Source organism: Lepisosteus platostomus, chromosome 4 (genome assembly GCF_059453375.1).
Source record: "Lepisosteus platostomus isolate fLepPlt1 chromosome 4, fLepPlt1.hap1, whole genome shotgun sequence".
NCBI classification, from domain to species: Eukaryota; Metazoa; Chordata; class Actinopteri; order Semionotiformes; family Lepisosteidae; genus Lepisosteus; species Lepisosteus platostomus.
This window is the reverse complement of record NC_142614.1, coordinates 68,106,088-68,117,594: the sequence shown is the minus strand read 5'-3', so window position 1 is coordinate 68,117,594 and position 11,507 is coordinate 68,106,088. Positions and strand designations below refer to the sequence as shown.

General features: G+C 40.8%; 1 protein-coding gene across 2 annotated transcripts in view; it reads right to left on the bottom strand.

The window, feature by feature from the left end:
- Positions 1 to 1,516: 1,516 nt before the first annotated feature.
- LOC148673672 (lysosome membrane protein 2-like) overlaps positions 1,517 to 11,507 on the bottom strand; it is a 37,557-nt gene continuing 27,566 nt past the window's right edge. The window contains exons 8-13 of one of the 2 annotated variants that reach the window (XM_088630413.1): positions 10,489 to 10,607; positions 9,239 to 9,312; positions 8,814 to 8,865; positions 8,554 to 8,706; positions 6,990 to 7,037; positions 1,517 to 6,331 (exon numbers count right to left, since the gene is read on the bottom strand). In XM_088630413.1, the coding sequence (XP_088486539.1) occupies positions 6,191 to 6,331; positions 6,990 to 7,037; positions 8,554 to 8,706; positions 8,814 to 8,865; positions 9,239 to 9,312; positions 10,489 to 10,607 (587 nt within the window). In that variant the 3' untranslated portion in view covers positions 1,517 to 6,190. The remainder of the gene's footprint in view (positions 6,332 to 6,989; positions 7,038 to 8,553; positions 8,707 to 8,813; positions 8,866 to 9,238; positions 9,313 to 10,488; positions 10,608 to 11,507) is intronic. The other variant, XM_088630414.1, reaches the window with a different exon arrangement.

The window sequence follows — 11,507 nt, the reverse complement described above, 5'->3', positions numbered from 1 at the left end:
GCACAGTGTGCCTGAGCTGCAGTTCCCCCTGAATTCACTTTCTCACCTCTCTGCCTGATCTGGGGTGTGGCAGGGTACTCGCCCCAGGTGTGTGCAGCACTTCAGTGCTTAATGAAGCGGGTCTCTCCATTTGCGTGAAACCCTTTCGGATGAAAGGTGCTGTAGAAATACAACTGTATTTCAGACAGAAACATGAGCACGGCAACAGGAAGATGCTTAATCAGTCAGCTACAACACATCTCATCTTTCCACTTCTTCAGACAGTCCGGATCGGTAATAACATCTCCAGCACCATCCGATTGAGTACCAGAACCCCCCAGGGCTGTGTGCTCAGCCCACTGCTGTTCACACTGATGACTCATGACTGTACTGCCAAGCTTCATCAAAACTGCTTCATCAAGTTTGCCGACAGTGGTGGGCCTCATTAGCAACCATGATGAGTCACCATGCAGAGAGGAGGTGGAGCAACTAGTGGACTGGTGCACAAACACCAACCTATCTCTTAATTTAAACAAAACAAGAGATAATCATTGACTTCAGAAGTGTCCACGCTGATCACTCCCCACTGCACATCAATGACTTCCCTGTGGAGACAGTTAGAAGCACCAAGTTTCAAGGTGTACACATTACAGATGACCTCACTTGGTCCCTCAATACCACCTCCCTAGCCAAGAAAGATAAAACAGCAGCATCTTTATTTCCTGCGGCGACTGAGGAGGGCAAACCTTCCCCCTGCCCATTCTTACCACCTTCTACAGAAGCGCCACTGAGAGCACCTTGACCAGCTGTGTCACTGTCTGGTTTGGAAACTGCAACGCTTCAGACCACAAGACCCTGCAAACAATTGTGGAAACAGATGAACAGATCATTGGAGCCTCCCTCCCTTCCATTTCTGTCACCTATCACAAACGCTGCTTACACAGGGCCTCCAGTATAGTAGATGACCCCTCGCATCCCTCCCACAAACTCTTTGCCATCCTGTCATCTGGGAAAAGATATCGCAGTGTACGGGCCAGCTCCACCAGACTCTGGAACAGCTTCTTCCCACAGGCTGTCAGGCTCCTCAACACCCTGGAATCCACTTGCACCCACTCCAATTCCAGAAACAGGGTTTAAAATCCCAGTGTGATGCGTATATTGTTATGTATCTACCTTGTAATTTGCACTATCTGCAGTTTGCACTACGTGTGTCCTGTCTGTCTTGCCTGTATTTGCACCGTGGACCAGGAGGAATGATATTTCGTTCCACTGTATACTTGTAAATGGCTGGAATGACAAACTTGAACTTGAACTTTTACCTTTGTGTCTACTGAACAGTGGCTTACAGTTCTACCAGAAGGCAACGAATACAGGTTCATCACCCTCTTTTCCCATGTAGTTTGCCTGTGATCTAACTGTTGAAAATGCTGGCATAATATACTAAAACCAAGCAACCAAATACAAAAAGCTTGACTTTTGCCCTTGTTTCTATTTTTCCCCATACAAAGGGACTAAAATAAAGTACACAAAACACAACTGTAACCATCATTTTTATTTTTTGTTGCAAATATTACACTAAAAATTGTACAAAAGCATTGTAGAAATATTTTGTGCTGATGTTAGCATCAGAAAAATAAGAGAGATGTTATGCTACATTGAAATTATATGAACCCTTGTGACAAGAAAAGATTGTCTTTCAGCAGCAATAAAGGGGTATTGTTTCAGAAGGAATAAGGAAACGTTCATGAAATGTAGTCTTTCCAAACCATTCAGAAGACTGGTTTAGTCTTCTTAAAAAATATAGCTGTGCCACTAAACTGTCAGTGTAGGAAAGGGTCAAATGGGTCATGTGCCAGCCTTGTAATTCATTCATCTCTAGACAACAGGAAACATTAAGATTACGTACTGGTATAATTTTGTAAAATCCTTTGTGGATGTAAATTAAAACGCAAGCATACAACTTGCAAATGTTTTTCCAACAGTATGAGTTCTACAAATTAGCACTTACACTTTTGCTGTTGTGTATGTAAGCAGAGTGATGGGAAAGTTTCTTTTAACAAATGATCTGTTACAAATTACTTGTGTAAGGGATTATGTTTTAAATTCAATTACAGTGAATTATGTAGTGTATAGTTACTATGTAATGTAAGGTATTATCTCTTACAAGAAATTTCTTCCCACGCTATTTAAAAATGTGATCACTTACACAAGTAACGTGTAACAGACTTTTTAAAGAAATGTTGAAGTGCAGATTAAACAGGAATATTCCCAAAATTTAAATCTGTTTTGTTTAAGAAAATGTTTTAAATGATATTAGAAGGCCAGTGACATTTCTTCTTTTTAACAGGAAATTAAGGTTAACCTAGAATTGTTCCCTTGGCACAGCCTGAGATTTTATACATGAAGGTTTGGATTTGGTTTTTACATGATGCACTACATTTATTTCAAACAGGTAAGACCAGCTGGTTCCTCTTTACCATGGCATAACTGAAAGAAAATGTTGCTAAGTAACCAACATCTATACTTAGGGTGGGAAAGAGGAACTGGAAAAACTCACGTTGCGTCAATCCCGAAACAATACAGTATTTTCTTAATGATATTCAGTCTTTTAGTGTAAATCTACAAGGCATTTTACAACCTTTAGCATTCAATCAGCTTTACAAAAGAATTAAATTGCTTTTTAGAAAAGAGAAAACCCTTTCACAAAATGAATATCTATTTTAGCATTTCTGGCTTAAACAAACCATCTAAGTAAGTGTTCAAGGTTACAAAACTTTTATTGCAATTATAAATTTCTCATTAAATATCTAACCCTGTATTGCTGCATTTGTCCTTGTCTTTTTTAGGTTTAATACTGTGAGCATATTAATCTGTAACCGTTAGTAAACATTTTGGCAGTTTGTTACTTTGAGACAATAAAAGGATATTACTGTACAGTACATGTATAGAGTAATGTGTTTATTCACTGACAATGTTTCTGAAAAGCATCTCTCTTCAAGGAAGAAACCTTGACTCGAGAACTCAAAACTCTCCCGCACACGTTAGCCAACAGTGCTAACAGGGCAGAGGGTGATGGCACAGAGGTGGCATTTCTTTCAATGCAAAGTAAAATTGGCAGAAAGTGATTCATATCTAAGCGATCTTTGGTTAAGCACAGGCAGTGAATGGATTTAAGTCTGAAGAACAGGGCCGAGAATGCAGAAAAAATGGCTCAGGTGTGCAGCATAAGATTCGGCACTCAGGTAGCCTCAGCGATTTTCAAGTCAAGAAGGACATAGTGCTCAGGTATACATTAGGTTGTCCAGTACTTAAATCTACAAATGACTGGCTCCACTTTGATTGATAAGCTTAGAAATGCTTTTGAGGATTGCCACTCTCTCCACCAGGATCTGGGGAAGAACAGCAATAGCAACAAAAAAACAAAGCCATCCACCTGAATTTCCATTCAGACACCCATTCGTTATTCTGCACTGGTGATCGCACAACCAAACCTTTGCTTAGATCACGGACTTCTTCCAATATTAAACATAAGAGCAAAAGCAATCAATACAGAGACCACAGGACACGCTTTCTGTTCAGTCACCAATTCCGCACCATAGAACAAGAAAATATGTACAACACAACCGACAAAATACCGGATAAAGGTAACAGTTGTTTAAACCTACATACTGTATACATTTTGAGAATTGCATACCAGACGTGACTCATTTTCAAAAGGTAACACTGTAATCAGTAGTGACCAGAATATCCCTCTAGTCTTCTGTGTGTAGCTGACCTTTTTATCACTCCGTTTTCCTCCCATTTGACCTTACTGGTTGGAAACCAGCATTACATAGATACAGCATTTTCAACAGACCTTCCAGTTCTAACCAGAAGAATGAGTTACAGCCATTGCTTAAAACAGAAAAAGACAGAACCAGACAACCAGCACTGAGTGTCTACCACAGAAATGTGTCCGGAGGAGACAGCTTTCTTTAGCTGCACTGGCTGACAGTTTCTAGCTCGGAACCCTAAAATTAAAATAAAACATAAAGTAAACTACGGAAACACAAATAGTTGGAGGAAACCACATCCCCATTTACCATCTTAAAAGATGCACAACTGGAAACACCCACTTCACTCTTAAATTATATACCAAACTGAAATGCTCAGCAGGACCAATCGAATCTGACATTTTAACTGTCCCTTTAAATGCAGTAACAAAACAACGAGGAAAATAAGATCTTAAGCAAATCTCCAAAAGCACAGAAAATTACATATTCCACTAAGGTATTTGGCTATCCAGAGAAATGGCCTAGAGTTTGAAATGAAGGAAAACAAGATCTCTACTAAAAAAAACAACGCTCTCAAACAAGAATGGGAAATTTTGATTTTTTTTCAGCCCTTTGCTCAATCTATACATATAAAATTTATACTTATACTAAAAAAAAACAATCAACAGTGTTCAATTTCACCGTCAGGAGCACAAACCTGAGGATTGCGAAGCCTGTGCTTGTTCAAGTGGTGTGCATTATTGCTGCCCTATTTCAAACCAAAGCCCTTATAACAGTTGCAGAAAAGTCAGAGGCCAAACAGTTATAGCTGGATTTCATTTAATTCGGTCTTCAACTATTACTACTGATTCAATGTTACTTGATATGTCAAACTCTGGACAAATGCAATGTCTTAAACAAACAGGGCACATTTTGCAGAAGACCGAATAGGCAAGCTCTTCTAAAATCGGGCTCCCAAAACCAAACAATGTCTATTTGAAATGTGAGGGACAGTTGGGTTACGCTGTAGGTTAGGGTCAGTTTATCCATAATCACTTTAATTTGTAGCTACTCCCATTGATGCCAAAACAGGTACAGGAGTTCAGATATTTCTTACTCTACATTTAAAAGTTACTGTAGCTATTTCAACACGCATGGAGTTTCCCCATCCTTTAATTTACATTCTGTACTTAATTCTCATTTTCTGTAGATCCCCTACGAAACCTGCAAACCCCTTGAGTCAATGTACAGTAAATTTGTTAATTTACAGCAAAAAGACTGTTACATCAAGAGGAAGGGCAACATTTTAAGACAGCGGTTGAAAATAAAATGCACTCCAGATGTTGCAGAGTAACTGCCTTCTATATACAATATCCCAGGACATAATCACATTGAATTCACTCCTGTGCTAGGTCCTACTTCTTTCTTTAGTCAGAAAATAAAAAAACAAAAACTTTCCAACCTCCAGCCATCGAATACATAACCAAAGTTAATGACTTACTTCAATTTAAAAAAAATTGAAGGTTTGATCACAACTTAAAAAAAAACTGAATCAAGGCTGTAACAAACTCCAGTATTAGGAATAGAATTCAAGAAACAGGAAAAGGTTGGCGTGAAGACAAACTCTCGAGTCATGGTCAGCTCTCGTGGTGAAGATGCGATGTTAGATGGCGGACATACAGTGCGGCTTTGGCGTACTAGCCACATATGACTGTGCCACGTCGGAAGGAAAATGGCCCGAAACCGAACGGAACCGCCTTCTCCGCAGTAGTTCCTACAGTCCACACCAGGCCTCCCCGGCAAAGCAAAAGGCCAAGGCCAGCAGGTATATGAACGTTGGCGACTGCTTCATTCCGATTGGCGGTCGTATTCTATTTTATCCCTGCCCGAGCCGCCCCTTCCCATTACCGCCGGAGGCTCGCTCACAACAGCACGCTTATGGCAGGGAGACGGCCCTCCCACTGCAGTTCTCTGGGGGATGTGGTGCTTCACTCACCAAGAAGCAGCGCTCAGCCTTTGAGGAACGCGCCGAGACGCTGGACGTACGCCCAGCAATAGTGAACAATTAGCTGTATGTTGGGTTTTTTACCCCCCATCCCCAGCTTCCTTCGACCCATGGCTACAGATCTTCCCTGCAGTGGATCAAGGCTACTAGTAGAAATACCTCCAGTTGTGCGCCCTAGAAAATCCAGTACAACTCCCGTGCTCCCCAATCTGAAACTGAAACAAACTGCACAAGAGAATGCAGAGGGGGGGGGGGCGGTCTCGCTCATTAGGAATGTTATCAGAGTTTGGCCATGCACAGAGCCCAGCCTGAAGGAAAACAAAACAAAACAAACGATGGTTCAGAATGGCGCAGAAACAAGCAACACCTCGGTGGTTTGGATTGACAGGGGCCGTGTCCAGACCCCTGCACCGGTGCAAAGCTTGGCACTGTCCTGGGCCAATCCGGTTCCCCCTCAACAGTTCTCGGGCTCAATGGGGTGCATGGAGATGTAGGGGCCGTTTTTTAACTGCTGGGTGGGGTTGGAGTCGTTCTCTGGCCCGTCCTCCGGCTTGTCTCGGACCTGGGTGTAAGCCGTGTCTTCCTTGGCCGTTGTCTACAAACACAAACCGCGAGAACGGCGTTATTTCTCCACACGCCTCTGTCTGAGGGAAGGCGGTGGGGTGCTGTGGCCAAATGAAAAACTCGACTTCTAGTTGAAAACAGTTTTGAAAATTTGCGCCTTTAAGGCTGTCACGGAGGTGAAAAATCCACATTCACGTAATGCGCTGTAGGTTCCAGCACAAATGAGGAAAATTAAAAGATAAAAGGATGTTGGAAGACTATGCACTTAAATATTTGCCCGTACAAAAGTTAAGTCTTTTCAGCTGTATGACCACAATCCTAATTATCTCTTTTGCAAAAGCTGCAAGTTGACTCTGCTTCAGTTTTCCCATCAGTACTTTGACACTTAATACTTTATTACATTTATAATTACTCAGAATCCTGAACTGGGGTGTTTTTGGGCCATTTTTAACATGTATTAACAGGTAGCAGGCAGTTTAGTTCACTAATAACAGTCAGTACTACACGTCAGCAACTTGTTCAAGTTATAGCAAAGCCTAAGTGCCAAAGAAAATATGTAATGAATGATGCAATCATGAAATGTGGGTTCCTTTAAAACTAAAACTTTCAGGGAAAACAAACTAAACGGTTGCAAGAAAACCAAAATCAGTAAACTGTTAAATAAAATGAAATAATGAATTAAGACTTACAGGGAAAGAAGGGAAAGCTTCAGAAAAATCAATACGCTTAACTTCATTCTGAACAGAAACAAAAAGGAACAGAAAAAAATGTAAAAATAGCAGAAAATAAAAATGCACAGTGTATATTCATCTGATACTGGAAATGCTGTACTTTAGCACTGGACCAATTTTTTCCAAATTTACGGACAATGTTGTTTCAGTCTTAGCCAATCTTAAATAAAGAAAAACTAAGATTTTTCCATCTCAGAAGGGATAAATAACTCGGTAAATTGTGCAGACCTATACCCAGACTAGTTTCCTATCTCTTCCAGGGATCATTCCTTAGCGAAAAAACATTTTCTGTTTCTGAAAAACAAACATCTTGGTAAGAACCTTTCTATAACTAACTAATAAACTTTAGTATGACACTTTCTATTGATTTTTCATGAGCACCTTCTTTAAAGAAACTAAGAAAACATGCTATGGTTAATTTGTTGGCCATGCATGCTTTTGTCTGTTTAAATGGTTAAAATGAAACATGGGTTAGCCCAGACTAGCAATGTGCTTTAAAGTTCATTTGCTGCATGAAAAAGAATAAGCAAAAACCAGTTAGACTAGGACTACACATTCACAACACATCTGCAGGGCAAAAACCTCTGGACTTAAATATAAATGTTCCACAATAAGCTACCAAATCAAAAGGGGTACAGTGGTATTTTCTCAAGCTTGCAACAAACAAATGGATATTTAACAGAAAGCAATCTGGACTGATGAAATGGCACGTTTTCTCCTTCACTTAAGGTGAAATGGAAAATGGAAAATCCAGACACAGTTATGATCATCTACCTTGACAGGGACATTTCAAAAAATGCCTCCAGGGCTTTGAATTAATATTTAGATAGCAAGCAGAAAATAATAATGATCAATACTCAAAAATGGTATGTTGGAGTTGGTTATATGATCAGTATTCCTCCTATTACATTCTTTTCATAGATTTTATTATTAATATTCTCCTGTTGTTTGACCAGACTATGTATTGGCTTGAATACATGCAAGTTCAAAGCAATGCTCTAATATATGAATATGAGAAAAGGAAGAACAGCATTTTGTATTGATGGCTGGGCAGTCTTATCCTGAGGACTTAAAATATTAATTCCTTTGCATCTGTATTACCAGCAAAATACACAAATGCTTCTCTCTGAACTCGAGAGCATTGCTTTGTGGAGGCAATAAAAGCAATCTGAATCACTTCTAGTGTGGCCAGCTTTGCCAAGGAAAGAGCTCTGCACTGTATAAGAAATGGCATCTTCAAGTAGCAGCATTCTTGACTATAGCTTCTAGAAGGGTGTTTTTGCAGCTGTAGAAATCTTTCAAAACTGCCACTAAGAGCAATATTTTCCAAACATGACCTGATGAAACAAGTAGGTTTCTTTTAATATTCATGTTGACGTTTACAACCATGAAACAAATTGCTTCCTTGTTAATGTTAAAAAGACAGAAAAAAAGACTAATTACTGGGTGGAGCATTTTCAATTATATAATTAAAAAAATAAATAATTGGGGGGAAAAAGAACCTTCATTAGCTCATACTCACTCTCTTCTGTCTCGCTCTACAGATGAGGATGATTAAAACCAACAGCATGATGGCACCCAGTCCCACAATAATCAGAGGAATGTTGGACACCACAGTGACAATTAACAACAATTTCCTCACTTTTGCTGCTGAAGCATCATCAATCACAACGGTCTGAAAGAAGAAAAAAAATGCTGTTGATTCAGTTTTACGCAGTCTTGAAAATGTGGTAATGAAATACCAAAAGCTGCAAGTAGTTTATTAAAAGAAAAAGTTCTTACCTCATTTACAAACATCACTGGAAAGATGGTGTCATTTAGATATTTGGTTTGGCTGAAGGGAAATAAATGACAACATTAAAATGTTTACTCTGCAAACATGTTTACTTGAAATTAACAGGAGTAGCTGTTCTCCATCTTCATCTTTTGGATACAGTAGGTAAAAAACCATGTCAAAATTTCCCATCACTGTGCCATGGCTCCGAAGACAGCTGTTTGGACACAATTTTATGCAAATCTCTCTTTGATTTCTGCCTATTCCACTCCCTCAAGATTCTGGCTAACATTTTTGTCAGGCCAAGAAACATTTTTCAGAATGGACTGCGTTATATCACGTATACCATTATTCATTCTTCCATTCTTGACTACTGCACAGTGGTCTGCGTTCAAGTTGATTTTCACTTTTTTTAAGCCGATTTGAAACTTACGGAAAGCCGCTGACTTTTTTCAGCAAAATGTTCATCTGTGCTCTCTTGCAGGCGCGCACAGGGAAACCGGTAGTCTGTAGAGAGAAGACAAGACCAAAATTAGAGTTTCTGGCATATGAACACTTTTCCAAGACAGAGAAGAGGAAACCTGATTCAAGCATTCAAAATCTGTAAATGTACTGTAAAGACAAACCAGTAGATTGATTGAGAACCAGTCAAACAAGACCCCGAGGACAAGTAAAAAAAGTTTTGTGGAAATGCATTTAAAACCAGGAACAAGACCCACTTTTTACACTAAGGGAGTAAAAGTTTTGGAGCAAGGAAGAAGCTACTGAGCCATGTCTAGGCTAAACAGCATATTTAAGCAACTTCAGTGGAAGTTCAGTGTTTTTTTATATGTGATCTGCAGTGTTTTCAGCCACACAGATACCTCAAAAAAATAAGTTGTGCTTTATTAGTTTAACCTACTCAATATTCATCAGATTTTCCAATCCCTTTAAAAGGGGAAAAAAAAGGTAACTCCACTGCTGGAGAAAAGCAATTTCCAAAATTCCAAACATTTCCAAAAACTAATTTTTGTCCAGCTCTGTATTGAACACAACCGTCTGATTCACACACTGTCCACTAGATGGTGCAGGAAAGTACATCCAGCCAACCGTCACAAAGCTGCTCATTGCTAGAAAGACCGTAGCAGCCCTGAGCTTATCCCAGAGGCAGAGAGCGCAAAAGGGGAACACACCCTGGACAGGACCTCAGATCTCAGGACATCCACACAGGAACGGTTTAGGGACACCAATTCACCTAGCCGGCCTGTCTTGGGGAGGTGGAAGAGAACTGAGGCGCTCGCAGAAAACCCACGCAGACAGAGGAGAACAAACTCCAAGGAGAAGGAGCCCTGGTCAAAAAGCATGCCCGAGACCCTGGACCCTGGAGCCGTGAGCCGCAAGAGCTTATCGTCAATGTCACCCTGCCACCCATGGCTTTCCGAATTCATTCGCTTTCGAAGACGCAGCACAAATAATTCGCAAATTCATTTTTGACATTTGGGTGAGGAATCTCAGTGCGGTTCGGGGGAGTGATAAAAGTTACCAACGTTTCTTAAAAAAAAGACAGCTCTTCGGATTTTTCTGCGGCTCTTCCCAGTATGATCTAATGTTTTTCCTCCCTTGTCTGCGGGGGTAACAGTAACAGTTGCGTAACTGTTGTGTAACAGTCTGACACAAGGGATTTTGGAAGCGGGCTCCTCTTACTGGATTAATGTCCAGGAAGGTTTCGTGATCCTCCTTGTTTGGCCTCATCCCTTCGATGGCACTGATGTACTTCTGGTCGGCCTGGTAGAAGTGTGGAAAGGAGACCACGACTGGAGCACCTTGAAAGTCAGAACACAACAGTGCCGGTGAGGAAGAGATCAGAACAGCAGCAGCTGAGATTGTAAAGGCTGGAGTGCATTTTCAACCTTCCCCCCCCAAAAAAAAACCCAACACAACTGGAACTTTATCCCCTCTGTTCTCAACACGATCGTCACAATCGCAGCTTTAGGTCCGAAGAGTGGAAGGGCATCTCGAGCGCTTGAGCCACTCGTACATCTGGCTACAAACAAAAAGCGTGTTAAAGTTCAACGAGCTTTGTCTGAAGAAGGAAGGGTAGAGTAAGACAGATCCTGCCCTCCACTCCAGTGACCCTGCAAACGAGAGCTGCGAGTGTCTGCATTTCACATTTCGTACTCCGTGTTCGCTCAGTGACATGTACATAGGACGGGAGGGGTATCATGCTTTGTTTAACTGCACAGATTAATGCTCGCATTTTTCAAATAAACAGGTTCAAGGTACCTTCCGGTTCATTGTTCTGCAGCACCTTTAGACTACTGTGCACTGATGCCACGATCACTTAACTGTATAACCCTTGGCCTTAATTGTTCCAACAAGAACATCCAGTCCAGGGCTTTGTTCTGGTGGCACTTGTTCCATTTCGGTTCCTGTTTTTTTTGGTATTGCTACTCGCACGATGTATCCTGCTGCCAAGACTGAATATTTCCACAACACCCAAAAGAGGACGTTCAAGTAGCTTCCTCACAATACACAAAGCTGCCCCTTCACATGGGACGTACGAAACCGGGGCTCCTCCAGAGAATGACAATGTGCACATCTATAATAATAATGAATAATGAATAATAATAATAATGAATAATTCCTTGTACTCATATAGCACTTTTCTGGACACTCCACTCAAAGTGCTTCACAGGTCATGGGGATCCCCTCCACCACCACCA